The following is a 15,289-nucleotide window of genomic DNA, read 5'->3' on the forward strand; positions in this document are numbered from 1 at the left end:
ATGAGGCCACTACTAGACTCTGTTTCAAATTTTTTAGTGCCAATTTTAAAAAGTCACAGTGAGGTTTACTTTTCAAGTATGTAAAGGTTATTGTTTAGGTATCTGGACATTTGAAAAGTTGAATTAATAGCCCAAACATTTCTTAGACTTGGGATTACAGCAGAGAAAGCAGGTTGGTTAGAAGGTATTTGCTCTAGTCTTGTATACTTTTCTAATTACTTTGCTAATGTTTTATTCCCTCAGGGGCCTTTTTAGAAAAGGAGATCTTACATGTGACCATTTATATTAGATATGAGTAGACCTTCTTTGCTCCTGGTGGCAGCCTTTGAAGCTGGCATGGTAGGAGAATTATGGGTCCAGAATTATGGGTCCAGGTGTGGAAAGAGTTTATTAAAGTTTTTTTAAACTTTTAATAACAGCTGTTTCTGGAGTACTCAGAATGGTTGTAATTTAGTTAGAATAAACACTGTACAGGGACTGTGTTTTCCCTTCCCATTTTCTAAGTACAATGTTGACTTTTAGTCATATTTTCTAGACATTTAAAGCATTGATAAGGCTTTATATCACATTCAACTATTTTCTTTTTCTTTTTTGGCATCAGAAACTGAACTCAGGGGCATTTGACCACTGAGCCACATTCTCAGCCCTTTTTTGTATTTTATTTAGAGACGGTCTCACTGAGTTGCTTTGTGCCTCGCTATTGCTGAGGCTGACTTTGAACTTGCCATCCTCCAACCTCAGCCTCTTGAGCTGCTGGGATTACAGGTGTGCGCCACTATGCCTGCCCGGCTCAACTATTTTCTTGTTTAAATTTTTTTCTCTTTTTTTGCTTTGCTAGAGATTGAATCCAGGCCCTTGCACATGCTAGGCAAGCACTCTACCACTCAGTCATACCTCCTAATCCTCTTGTTTAAAATTTTAAGATATTCTTTTTCTTGTTTTGTCTTGGGTAGTAGAGGATTCCTTAAGGTGACTTATACACACAGCTAATTTCAGTCTGTCAGGTACTGATTTCCTGATTGGTCCTTTAGAATGGGTGTATGTGTTGAAATTCTTAATTAAAAGCAGCAGAATACAGTCTATCTGGGTAAGCAGGAAGGAATTTGTTTTTTTGTGGTACCATGGATTGAACCCAGTGGAGTTCTAGACTGAACTGCTTCTTTAGCCCCTTTTCAAATTTACTTTTGAGTTAGGATCCACTGAGTTACTGAGGCTAGCCTTGAACTTGTGATTCTCCTGCCTCAGCCTTCTAATAGGGATTACAGGCATGTGTCACTGTATTAGGCAGGTACTTATTAAAGAATATTCAGTAACAGAGAATTTCCTTGAGTGCCCTATAGTCTGGGCTGATTACTACATCCAGCCTCACTGGGAGGCTACTCTAATAAAAATGTTGCAATTGTCCCAGTTTGGCAGCAACAGTGCATCTTTCACTTCACAGCTCATGTCTGCATGACTGTATGAAGCTGTTCTATGCTCACTGATGATGAACTTTAATTTTGCATGTCTATTTTCTCACATCGCTGACTTATGACTCAGTCTCATGTGAGTGTATCTGGTTGGTAAAGCTCAAGTTACTGCCCCAGATAAAAAGAAGACTGAGTTAGTGAGTTTTTTTGCCTTTTTTTTTTTTTTTTTTTTTGTTGTTGTTGTTGGTTGGTTGGTTGTTTTTGTGTCTTTTCTCCCTAGTGTTAGGGATTGAATTCAGAACCTTGTGCATGCTGGGTAGGCGCTCTCCCACTGAGCTATATATCTCTAGCCCAAGTTTTCAGAATTGTAACTTATGAACTTATAAAAGTTGTTTATAGAAAAAAGATTACTAAATTTTTGTCAGATTTGCAGATGCTTTATCCCTCTTTCCAGATGCTGTCTCCCTCTTCCCAATTAAACTGCTCCTTTTGATTTCAAATTTTTTCTTTTCCTTTTTTTTTTTGGTGATGCAGGGGATCTGAGCCCTTGTGCATTTTGTTTTCTGTTTTTGACAGAAATAGTATCTCTTTCTCATTGAGGGATTAAATAAATAGACTTATTTTTCTTTTGTATTTCAAATAAAAAATTTAAATCTTGAATAAAGCTTAAGTATAAAGTGTAAGGATTCAGTTTGGTGTTTCTCTCCCCATATGAATAAACATTCATCCCAATACCATTTATTAAGTATCTGTCCTGATGTGAATTGTTGTTTATCATAAACTAAATATATATGTCTATGTATGTATATTATTTGTATATATGTACACTACTTCTCATGATCTCTCAGTTCCAGCCTATCGGAAACAGTATGTGTTACATACTGACTTTAGATTTGACATATCAGAGTTCTGTTTGTTCATTCATTTTCTCATTTATTTGACAAATACTTCTAAAATACCTTTTATGTAGAGCTGTGTAGACTGTAGAAGGGTAGGCATCAAGACATTCATTTCTATGTGTAGATGAGTTCACATGTATTTTGTTATAGGTATATTCAAGCTTAGGTTTTATACTTTAAGGGCTGTTTTTCTCTTATTTTAGAGTAGACCTCAGACTCCTTGTTTAAATTTTGGGCCCTTTTGAGGATTTTTGTGTTGAGGATTTCAATAGTCAGGATATCCTTAGTATCTCAGTATCCAGCTGTGGAGCACAAATAGATTTAAAGAAAGGCCTTTAACTGGAAAGATAGGGAAGTGCTATTTTACTATGCATTTATTTCCTTTTAAAAAAATATTTACTTTTTGGTGTAGATGGACACAACACAATGCATTTTATTTTTATGTGGTGCTGAGGATTGAACCCGGGTCCCGCCTGTGCTAAGGAGCGCTCTACTGCTGAGCCACAATCCCAGCCCTTAATTGTGCATTTCATTGTGCTGTATTCACAGTTTAAGGGACCTTAAAGATGGAATTAACAATCTTATTTTTTTAAATGAACTTTAAAATTTGGAATCATATTGTTTTGCAGAAAAGTTGTAAAGTTAGAGATTTCATATTCTCCTCATCTGGCTTCATTTCCCCCCAATATTTTCAAATTATGTTACAATCACAACCTTACTTTATATATAAAGAGACAGTAACATTCAAATAATTCATTTACCTAAGATTATAGTTCTAGTTGGCAGCAGAGTCAGGCTAAGGACCCAGTTAGTAGCCTGTCGTGGTTAGTTATATTTTAGCTATTTTCTGCTTTTCATGTGGTTGTGCCTTTCCTTTCTTTCACTGAGTTCTTGGACATGTACTGAGAGAAGAACTACCAAGTACAAAGTGTACTAGACAATGTAGTGTTTCTAATTTTTATAATTTTTTAAAAAATCTAGGCTTCCTCTAATTTGTCACCAACAAGAACTAAGAGCAGGACATCTTCATTTACAGAGCAACTTGATGAAGGTACACCCAATAGAGAGGTAAGTTTGAAATATATTTCTTTAAGAAGAAATGTAATCTAAAATGTAATGCTACTGTCAATAATGATGGGAAACTATTTTCAGAGGTCTATTATTTAATTTCTGCATATTGTTTTTATTAGTAATATAGTCTTTTAAAAAATATGATTATGCTTTTGTAAAGCATTTTTTAAGAACCTTAATTTGAGAAGATAGATATTCTGAATTTAATATTTAAAAGTTTCAGAATAATTTGATGAAAGTTTGTTCAGCATAGAATAATATGGGTAAAAACCCTGCATTTTCAATCTGGTGAGTGGAAACTGAAAAGTAACTTAACTGATTCCATACAATTAGCAGTTGACACTCAAACTCATTTTTTTTCCAACGTTTTTTTTTTCTTTCTGTGAATCGTAACACAAATATAGAAAAGAGGGTAAGACATAAATGTGAAAATTAGTGAATTGTCACAAAATGAATCTCCCAAGTCAAGAAAAGAAACACTTCCAGCACTTTAGTGTTTCTTCCCTCCTGAAAGATTACTACCATCCTGAATTTTTGGTATTTGCCTTTTTATTTTCTTTATAGTTTTATCATGAAAGTATATGTTCTAATGTGAAAATTATAATTAAGCATTTGGATTGTCTCCAGTTTTGGGCTGTTATGAATTGTGCTGCTGTGAACATTATTGTACATTTCTTTTGCTACACATTTATCTGCATTTTCATTGGTATTTACTCTGGAATAGAATTATTGCCTTATAGGACATAACTAGTTTTAACACTTTAAAGGATAATACTAGTTGTATTTCAATAGAAATTTACTTTCTTACCAGGAGTTCAAGAACATTACTCTTGGGGCTGGTGCTATAGCTCAGTGGCAAAGCCCTTGCCTAGTATATGTGAGGCACTGAGTTCAATCCTTAGCACCACATAAAAATAAACAAATAAAGACATGTTGTCCACCTACAGCTACAAAATAAATTAAAAAAAGAGCATTACTGTTGCTCTACATCCCTGTTAGTCTTTAATCTCAGCCATTCTGGTGGTATTAGTTGTTTGTTATAGTTTTAATTGGCATTTCTTTGATGATTAACATTATATTATTTGTCTGTTTATTGGCCATCTGATACTTTCTTTTGTGAAGTGCTTGTTTAAATACTTTGCCCACTTTTCTATTGGCTTGTCTTTTTCTTACTTATGTATAGGACATTTTTTTTTTTTATTTTGTAGTTTTTGGTGGTGCTATGGATTGAATTCAGGACCTAGTGCATGCTAAGCATGCACTCTATTGCTGAGCTACACCCCAACCCCCAGGAGTTCTTTTCTATATAGTGTGTTTAAGAGTTCTTTATTAGGTATATGTTTTGTAAGTATCTTTTTTCAGAAGTTCTTAGTTTTAATATACTGTCCAGTTTATCAAGATTTAAATTTATGGCTAGTGTTCTTTATTACTTGTTAAAGAATGTTTTTTTCTTACCCTGAGAGTATTTACCTGTATTATCTTGTTTTACTTTTCATATTTAGATTTTTTACTCCACTTGGGAGTGATTTTTTTAAGATAATGTGAGATAGGGTTGGTTTTATTCCCCATGATATATCTTTCCAGCTGTCCCATTTTTCCACATTGCTCTACATTTTGCAGAAGCTGTCCATTTTTGAGTGGCTTTGTTTCTGAGTAATCTGTTCTATTTCATTGTTGGTTTGTCATTGATTCATATCACATATCTTAACTATAGGTTTATATTTTTGTTCTCAGCCGGTCCTCCCATCTTGATATTGTTGAATGTCTTGGTTATTCTTATTATTTTCCATATAATTCTATATAAATTAAAAAATATATTTTTTAATAATTGTACATGGACAGCATGCCTTTATTTATTTTTTTATGCAGTACTAAGGATCGAACCCAGTGCCTCACACATGCTAGGCAAGCACTTTGCCACTGAGCTACCACCCCAGCCCCTCTATATAAAATTTTGAATCAGATATTTAAGTTCCACAAAAACAAACTCAAAGCAAAGCAAATACAGTACACTGATCACAAAACAAACCTATAAGGATTTTGATTGAAATTACATTGAATCTATAGATTAATCTTTGAGGAAACTTTAATATTACAAATTAAATTTATAATTTTTTAGAATTACAAATAGTGCTATAATGAGTATTGTACATATACATTTGTAATGCTATTATTCTGTAGGATAGAGTTCTAGGCATGGGACTACTGGGTCATACAGTATGTGTAAATTTAAAAACTTGAAAGTTACATGTAAATTGTCCCAATAAAGGTTTTTTAAAAAACCAGTTAAAAAAAAATCTATTTAGGAGTTGCAGTTGTAGCTTAGTAAAGTGCCTGCCTAGCATGCATGAAACTCTGGTTTTTATTCCCACTACCAAAAAAAAAAAAAAAGTAAAAAGTCATTTATTTAGTAGATATTGATACCATAATCAATTTTAAAATGTCATACCTATATTAACTTTCTATTACTATAATAAATGCCCCAAATAATCAACTTAGAAACGTTTGTGGGGTACAGTGGCAGCATGTGCTAGATATTTAGGAGGATCATGAATTTGAGGCTAGCCTCAGCAATTAGTGAAACTCACTCCCTGCCCTCCCCCCCCCAAAAAAAAAAAGGACTGGGAATGTAGCATAGTGGTAGAACATCCATTGATTAAATACTCTGGGTTTCCTGGGCTGATGTTTTTTCCTTCCATCTTTATATACTCTTAGTCTTTTTATTTGTGATTAGGGCTTGGGAAAGTTAGATACCTTTTTCCTCTTTTTTTGATACTTTTTTTGTTTAAAGAATCTATGTATAGGGCCTGAGGTTGTGGCTCAGGGTAGGGTGCTTGCCTAACACATGCAAGGCCCTGGGTTCGATTCTCAGCACTACGTAAAAATAAATAAATAAAATAAAGGTATTGTGTCCAACTACAAATAAAAAAATATTTTTAAAAAAAGATTGTATATATAGTAGAGATGTCCAAATAGACAAAATATAGACTTGAATTGTGGTTTGAATTTGACCAAGGGATTCACTCACAACCTGTGCTTCATATTTCCTCATCTGCTGTGCTATATTTTATTTATTCTTGTATCTTCTGTAGGGTGTATCATCATAGCTATTTGGCTAAGGTATACAGAATCACAAATAAGAATGTAATGGATTTAATTCACCTAAAATAGTAATTATTGCTACTGATGGTTATACTTGACAGTATCCCCTAGGATGATAGATACAGGATCAGCTATCTTCAAGGCAAAAGAATTTTTAGTTTTGATGAGGTACTACATTTCTGAGCATCCCGTTCTATGTTATATATGAGAGATGACAATCAAGCTTTTGTTGCCTGTAAATAAAAGGAAATCTAAAAATCACTGAAAATAAATAGTAATAGTTTCTCAAAGAATTTCAAAGCTCTTTCTCTAAAGAAAATACTGCCTGTTATTATAAATAAGCAGTCAAATGCTGTGTTCCTGACATGCTAGATCTTCATCTGGAGAACTTCTGGTCAAATTTTGCTATGAATTTACTCTATTTCAAAGACACATAAATAAGAAACAAAAACTTTTAAAAATGGAGATATATATCTGGATTCACAAATAAGGTAAACTGAAGCCCTAGTCTTAGGTGACTCTAGGTTAGAATAAAGACAGCTGTTTTCAACTTGAGTTATTTATTATTTGTTTTTTTAAAGGACTGAGGATTGAACCCAGGGATGCTTTACCACTGAGCTACATCCCCAGCCTTTTTTTTTTTTTTTTTTTTTTTTTTTGAGATAGGGTTTTGCTAAATTGTCTAGATTATCCTCGAGTTTGTAATCCTCCTGCCTTAGCCTCCTGAGTTGCTGGGATTACAGGCATGTGCCAATGTACCCTGCTTCAACTGGAGTTCTATGGGAGAATTAAGCCCTCCAGAAAATGATTTGACAATGGTTTCTTAATTTTCCCAAGGATGGTATCAAATTAGTACATGCTAGATGCATAGATGATAACATAACTCCGTTATGTGTAGTAGATGCCTTACTCTAGGTAGAGTCTTTGGACTCTGGTTTAGAGGGACTGGGAATCTTCTAAGCTAGGAAGTTAGATTTTGTGCCATAAGCCAGAGAATAAGGTAGGGCTCCTAGCAGTTGCTAAAAGGATGTTACAAAAGGATATGGCTAACTATATCTAGATCTGTCCTTGGCATATTAAGGGAAATTACTGTCCTTATGGAGGTTCATAATCATGAACCTTATGGAGGGTTCATAATCATGTTTATCCATGACTGGATAAAGAGGCAGAGTTGCCAAAGGAAATAAAAAGATAATACCTTTCTTAAAATGAGCCTGTAAGTGAAAATGTAAAATAAATGCTAAGAAGGCAGCCAATAAATACAGAAATTGGGTGTAAGTTAATTTCAAATGAAATTAAGATAATAGAATAACCTGGAAAAGACTAAATTTTTTTTCTTCAGTAAGAAAAATGAAATAATAATTTTCTTAAGTATAGAAATTTGTGGTTGGGGAGGTGGAACAAAATTAGACTAAGTAGATATGGAAACTAATTAGAAATACTGAAAATGAAAAAAAATGATATAAACATAAAAATCATCATAATAAAACTCAGGGAAAATTAGGGAATTAAAAAAGAAGACTGACAATCCCACCAAAAACAGAGATTAAGGGAAAGTAAATATGTGTCTATACATGAGGTGGCAGGATAGAGTGTAATCCTTCAGTGCACACCCACAAGGAGTTTCAGATAGTCTTCAGTTTAGTCAGTCTTTAGTTTAGTTCTCAGTTTTAGTTTAGCTTATGGCTTCAGTGGGGGCCACAAAGAAGAAGGGAATTAAATTCTTAGTAAATAGTTTTGGGTTAGAATTTGAACAGAGTTTTGAGAAAGATTGAGTTGAGCTGGCATTTTAGTGAGAAAACTTTAGAACTGATATGTGTGTGTGTGTGTGTGTGTGTGTGTGTGTGTGTTTATGTATATGCACTAGGGATCTTAACCAGGGCTGTGCATACTAAGCACATGCTCTACCACAGAGCTATGCCCACAACCTGGAACTTATGCTTGTGAGACTTTCACAAGCAAATAATAAGGATAAGTAGGGAGAGTTCTCTTATGCCCCAAGGTGGTGGTTAATGGAGACTAATTTTGGTATATTTAGGTTTTTTTGTTTTTTGTTTTGTAGTCATAGATGTACAGCATTCCTTTATTTGCTTATTTTTGTATGCAGTGTTGAGGATTGAACCCAGTGCCTTACACATGCTAGGCAAGTGCTTTGCCATTGAGCCCCCCAGCCTTTGTATTTAGCTTTTGAAGTGGCTAGGGTCCATAATTTGTTTGGCAGTATCTTTTGAAATTGTAGTCAACATTTCTCTATGCTAGGCATAAGCTTTTGTGTTTTTCTCTTAAAATTTCAATATATTCTTTCCCAGAACATTCTGCATTACTTACTAATGTAGGTAAAAATGACTTAATTTCAAAAATTGACTTTGAAAGCTTAAGGAGAATTAATTTGTATTGCTTTAACTTAAAATGAATATCCTTTTAAAGGATGATCTTTCTGAGTTACCCAGAAAGATTTTCAGCAAGAAGAGAAACTTGAGTAGTATGATTTCCTTAGAGCAGGCATTTAGCATAGATTGGTATACTACTAATAATACTAACATTTAGAATTTAGTATAAAGTCACTTCTTTAATTGTATCCAAGGAGTACCAGTTATTAACATTACATAAAAGATCTTAAAAATCTTTGTCTTCCTCTCCTCCCCGCCCTCATCACCGAGCAGTGCATCTCTGTGGGGTTAAAAAACCAACCACTAACCAACCAAAAAACTTCATCCTATCTATAATTAGGGTTAATAAAGGACTGGGTGAAAAATTAGTAAAGGTTCCAGTTAGTATCTATAACCTTACAGTACTGAGATGACGTTAATCTTTCACAGATACCGAGATGTTCTTAAGCTTTTGCAGATACTTATTTTCAGAATAAGTTCTTTATTATATATTATGTAAGATCAAGTGAGGCAGGCAGTGACCAAAGGAGGCAGATTTTAAAAAGCCGCCAAACGAGGCTTTATTTGAGATATCACTCCCGGGGGAACTCCATCAGACCGACAGAGTGGACAGGAGAAGGGTCTGAGGAGAAACCACGTGGGAGCTCGACCGGACTGGGATTTTATGGGGCTCACGGCAGGAAGGGAAGGGCTTGGGACAGGAAAGGGGATTTTTAGGGTCCCTTGTCCTGCTGGAGTTGGTCAGGGGAGCTGCCTGAATTCCAGGATTGGCCAGGGGGGCCTACTGATTGACAGGTGTTTCTGTCAGCACTTGATTGATGTTTCTTTTCCACGTGGGGTGCTTTGTTCTAAGTCACCATCACTAACCTAACATCTTATAGTAAATATTTATTATATATTACATAGTATGTTATCTAGTTTATTATATAACATTAACTGTGAAGTTAATATTTTAAAGTTTTTATTTTTTGATAATTATTGATGTTTAGGAGGTCATAAAAAATTGGATTGGGGTAGGCCCTGTGTACCCTTCACCCACTTTCCTTAAATAGTAACATCTTGTGTAATTATAGTCTACTACCCAAATAAAGTGACTGACATTGTGACATCCATAGAGTTTATTCAGATTTCACCAGTTTTACATGTGCTCATCGTGTGTGTGTTTGTGTATGTAGAGTTTTGTATAGTTTAATCGTGTGTAGATTTATGTGACTACCACTGTTAATTCATTTTAGTTATCATTTCTATATTTAATTTGTGATTGCTATTATTTGGTGTAAAACATAATTTGTGAAAGAAAAGTGAAGTACAGAAGAGACTCTATACCAGAACAACTAGTGTAATAGAATTTGTCTTTAAAACTTAAACATTTCCATTTTAAAAGTTTTTTCTGTGCATATTTTGGAGAAAAGTAAATTTGCATGTAAGTATAAATAAGTGATAATTTAATTTTTTGGTTCTATTTTCCCTATAACATTTCCATGCTCTTTTTGAATATATAAAAATAAATGATTCAATATTTATGAATTTTATTCTAAGACTTTATGTTCTTTACATGCATTTTTTAAACCTACTTTACAAAGGTATGATGGGCATGTAAAAGGTTGTTATGTATACAACCAATGAGTTTGGGGATACATATATACCTGTAAAACTCACCACCATCATGGCTCCAGATATATCTGTCACTTTTCAAAGTTTTTTCTGTTTCCCTGATAATGCTGATGAATATTATTATTGATAATAACATATAAAATCTGCCCTTCTAGAAAATTTTACACATACAATACAGTATTGTTAGTGTTGGCATTATGCTATATAGAAGATATCTAGAATTTCTTTATCTTGCATAACTGAAACTTTGTTTTCTTAGGTATTATTTTTATTGGTATGGATTTTTATATCAAATTGCCAGACATGCTGTGTGCCATGGTGCCTGTTGCATTTATTATTTGTATGCCAATAAGCAAGTTGTTTGTATATTGGGCTTTGAGATCTGAAACTGATCAATTTATCTCTTTTCCTGACCTTTCCCAACAACTTATTTCTCTTGTGGGGGATGATGGTGATGGTGGTGGTGGTGATGATGATGATGGTGATGATGATGATCATCATGTGTCCATTATAGTGTTGTGTGTACTGTGTGGTGAGAACACTCTGCAACATGACATTATGATTTGTTTTTCATCATTTGTTTTATTTTTATACCTCTGCTTATTACACTGAATGAGACAGCTACTAGCCGGGATGATAGCAGAGCCTGCTTTTCTCTCTGAGTATACTATCTTTGCTTTGGATTCCTCCAAACAGCCTAAAACACAGAGTGACAGTGTGGTGAGTTCTTCCACCGCTTTCTGCGTTCCCTCTGTGGGGAAGCAACATCATTTGGCAATTGTTGCAGCAAGTCTTACATTGCTTGTAACTTACCTTCTTTCAAAGCACCTTCAGTGTCCTGTTGCTAACACTGCTCTAAAAAATCAGAGAGTAAATTGCTGGTGGCTGGTGTGCTTTTTGGTAGCTTCATAACAGCAACAAAATAACACTTTTCACTAATATATTGGAGGCTGCCTTCACTTGGTCTAAACTATTAAGTTTTCTCTTTGGAAATGTTGGGTGATTGATTTTGAAAAAGTTATGCATTGGTAGAAACCTCTGTTCTATTGGTAAGAAGCCAAGAATATTTTGAGATGTGACTCATATTTTCAGGGGAAAAAATGTTATTGTATAACAGCAGATAGGTAGGTTCTACTACAACAAATAATCTACATTATTTTGCAGTTATAACAATTATAGTTCTCTGAGCATTGAACATCTGAAAGGAAATAATGATTTTACTTTTTAAATTAAACTCATGTAATTTTTATTTTGGAAAATTGGACATTTTCCTATTTACCTGGTAAATCTGTAACTTATCAATTAAAATTTAGAATGTTTGCCCAGTAAGGATAGCTTTTGATGTTAGATTGGACACTAACTGAACCAGGATGGCAGTTTTTCACAATAAGAACTGATTTAACTTATTAGATAGCTTATGGTAAAAGTAGCACTTTCCTGTACTTAAGTCCTCTGTAGCTAATGAAGTCTTGTTTGCATGTGGCCAGTAGCCATTTTTAATTATTTTTTAAACTTGGTTTTAGGGAAGAAAACAACTCAGGTTGAAAATGGAATGTCTAGTGATATCTTAGAAACTGGTCTCAAGGAAGATGATTTCTCTTTGGCTTTGGCTACAAGTGACATCTGTTTTCAAAACTGATTTGGGAGTGAGTCAGGAATCCCAGTTGGAAGTTACCAGTTCACTTTAAAACAGAGATTGATCTGCTTTATACTTTACATAGTAGTAATAGAACCTTTTTTTTTTTTAAGGAACTGCATATGGCCCCATTTCCATAAATACGAAACATTAAAATCATTTGTAATGAATATCTATCCTGTTGTCAAAAATGGTATTTAATGTAAAAGTGGGAGCTTTAGAATTATTTAAAAATAAACTTAAGTAGACTAAAAAAGTTTTCTTATTAAATTTGTATTTGTTTTGATAAAAACTTATTTTTCTCCATGAAACAAAGAGAAACTATATACTAATCTGTTATCACAATAAAAATTTAGTGTCTAATTCCATCATGAGTTTACCAGGTGCTGACTTTTCTTTCAGTTTTTTAAAAAAGATATCTCTTTACATTACATTCTAAAAATTGGTGTAACCTTAGTGCTCAGAAGTTCATAAAATGGTTATAGAGAGATTGAGGGGGAAAAAGGTAATTGCAGACAAATTTGGCAGGGAACTTGTGTGTGTTTTTTAATTAAATACACACTTAAAGAGTTTTCCTGTTAACCTAAGAATTTCTGGAGCTGGGCACAGTGGTTCACACCAGTAATTCCAATGATTTAGGAGGCCCTAAGTAACTTAGTGAGACCATGTCTCAAAAACAAAAACAAAGAACTGGGGATTTAGCTTGGTGTTAAAGTACCCCTGGGTTCAATCCCCAATAAAATGCCCTCCCCTCAGAAAAAGAATTTCTTCCAGTGGAAAATATTGATAAACTCAAGTATTGACATGTATTGAGCAAGTTCTTCAGGCTTCTATCTGGGAGAAGGTCTCTCAGAGGTCTTATTCTGAAGGAAGTGACTGCATAAGGGTTTAACAAGCATTCATCAAGAGCTTATTAGGTAGAATGTAGGGCCTGGGTACCAAGATGAAAACACAGGGTTCGTGTCCTCAGAGAGTTTAGTAAAGAGAGATATTAGCATATATATGTAGTCGAAAGGAATTATGGTTTCATAGAAGAACTACAGGCATAGAGTATATGCTGCAGGTAAGCCATATAAAGTTTCACAAAGAAAGGGGCATGTGAAAATTAAAAAATGAAGGGGAATTTACCTGGAAGAAATGGAAAAAGCATTACAGATAGTGACAAAATCACAAATTTTGCTCCTAGAGATTTTCAATTTAAATTTAAGCCAAAATTAGTATTTTAGACTAACACTTTGTTTAGCTGTCCTGCATTTATTTATAATACATAAACTGTCCCATATATAAACTGAAATATTTGAAATATATATGTAGGGAGGAAGAGTTTTTAAGTGTGCTATGTGTGTTAGATAGGTGATATTTCAGGTAGTTGTTCAGCAGCTTTTTTATAGGGACCACAATCATGTGTCAAGTAATTTACTTAGAACAGGGACCTTCTTGTCACTCTTCTTCCTAAGCTATTTTATAAAGCCCTTTCATTTTCTTTCTTCATAGTTTAACAATTGTTTTTCAGTGTAGTGTATTTTTAGGGCTAAAAAGAATTCATTGTGATGATGCATAAATATATGCCATATATGCAATTTGTAATTCTTTGAAATAGCAGAGAACAGGAAGATAAAAGTTAATTCCTGTGTCTTCTAGCATCTTTTCTGTGTAACTTTAAGGCAATGTCTTGGACTGATAAAATTTACTAACTTTTTATTTATTGGGAAGAGAACATACTTAAAATTTTTTTATTAAAGAAAAATTTAAGCATATTACAAAAGTACATATTACAAAAGTACAAATAGGTAGAAGAATTCTGTTCTCCTATCCCCTTATCTATTACCTAGTGTCAAGAATTAATAACTCATTATCATCCAGTTTTATCTATTACCATCCTACTCCTATGTTTCCCTAACCACACCACTACCACCCTTCCTCTTATGAGCCCCCCCCCCCACCTTTAGATATTTGAAGCAAATTAAACTTATTTTGTCTGTAAATATTTTGGTATGTATCTCTGAAAGATAAAGACTAAAATTTGAAACCACAGCAGATTTATCACACCTAATAGTTAATTTCTTCCTATTAAATACCTAGTTTGTGTTTAGAAATCTGGGAACACATTGCAAAATTGTGTTTTCTCCACTTATGTTTATGACATGTTAGATCAAACATTTGTCATTTTTTTGGTGGGCTGTAGAGGTAGGGAAGCATTCTTCAGCTAACCAGTTACTGAAACACAGTGGCCAGTGCCCTGTGGAATGCTTTTGTTTGAAACATGGAATTATTTTATCATGAACTACTTCTGTAATACTAACAACTTGTTGGTAAGACTCAATGTAATATAGAATTGTGAATCTCAGGGAATCACATCACCTATGAAATCAATGCTATGATGTAATCAGAATGTTGCTTAACTTGGAGCATTGTCATACCAACAGAACAAAACAAAAGCTTTTACATGGAAAGAAGAGGTTAGTAATTTTCTAAAAATGATGGCAGTAATTTCTTTTAAATTGCTGGCTTCAAATGAATGAGGCATTTCCATTTTGTTATCAAGATATTTTTCATAGCTTAAATAATTTGAATATGATTTTATTGTAGGGAACAACTAACATTATAATTCTTTTTCTGGATAATTTTCTATTTGAATGAGTTGTGCTAATTGAATCCCCGTTCCTTTTTGTCATGGGGAAAAACTTGGGGACATAATGGGAAGAGGTATGTGATTAGTTTGAAGTAAATTTTGTTACATACTAATCATTGCTATTTAGGTCCATATGTTACACAAAATGAATTCTCTAAAATACTTACTATACTAGTTTTGCCTTGCATGAAAGCATTCTAATAAATGAATAATTTTTTTACTAATTTTGTTTAATTGGTAAATGTGTCTAATAGGATTTGGCACTTAAACTTTGTTCTTAACAGTTTTAAAACTTGAGTTTTCTGTTCTTTTTTTTTTTTTTTTAATGATGTTTCTTTCTTTTTCTTAGAATGCATCTATCCATGCCACAAAATCTCCCGAAAGTGTTAATGGAAGTGAACCAACCACTCCTCAGGTCTGTTACTAATGATATTTTTTTAAAAAACTAACTTTGGAGTAATTTGACCAATGTTTATTAATTATAAGTATTTGATTACATTATAAGAGTGATGTCCAAATATTTGATATAGCGTGTA

General features: G+C 33.6%; 1 protein-coding gene across 7 annotated transcripts in view; it reads left to right on the forward strand.

The window, feature by feature from the left end:
• Golga4 (golgin A4) overlaps nucleotides 1–15,289 on the forward strand; it is a 93,772-nt gene that overhangs the window by 12,640 nt on the left and 65,843 nt on the right. For 4 of the 7 annotated variants that reach the window (XM_026405834.2, XM_026405840.2, XM_026405844.2 and 1 more), the window contains exons 2-4: nucleotides 3,290–3,376; nucleotides 11,107–11,205; nucleotides 15,103–15,168. In XM_026405834.2, coding sequence (XP_026261619.1) covers nucleotides 3,290–3,376; nucleotides 11,107–11,205; nucleotides 15,103–15,168 — 252 coding nt within the window. The remainder of the gene's footprint in view (nucleotides 1–3,289; nucleotides 3,377–11,106; nucleotides 11,206–15,102; nucleotides 15,169–15,289) is intronic. The other 3 variants (XM_026405861.2, XM_026405871.2, XM_026405881.2) reach the window with 1 other exon arrangement.

Source organism: Urocitellus parryii, chromosome 3, assembly GCF_045843805.1.
Source record: "Urocitellus parryii isolate mUroPar1 chromosome 3, mUroPar1.hap1, whole genome shotgun sequence".
NCBI lineage: Eukaryota > Metazoa > Chordata > Mammalia > Rodentia > Sciuridae > Urocitellus > Urocitellus parryii.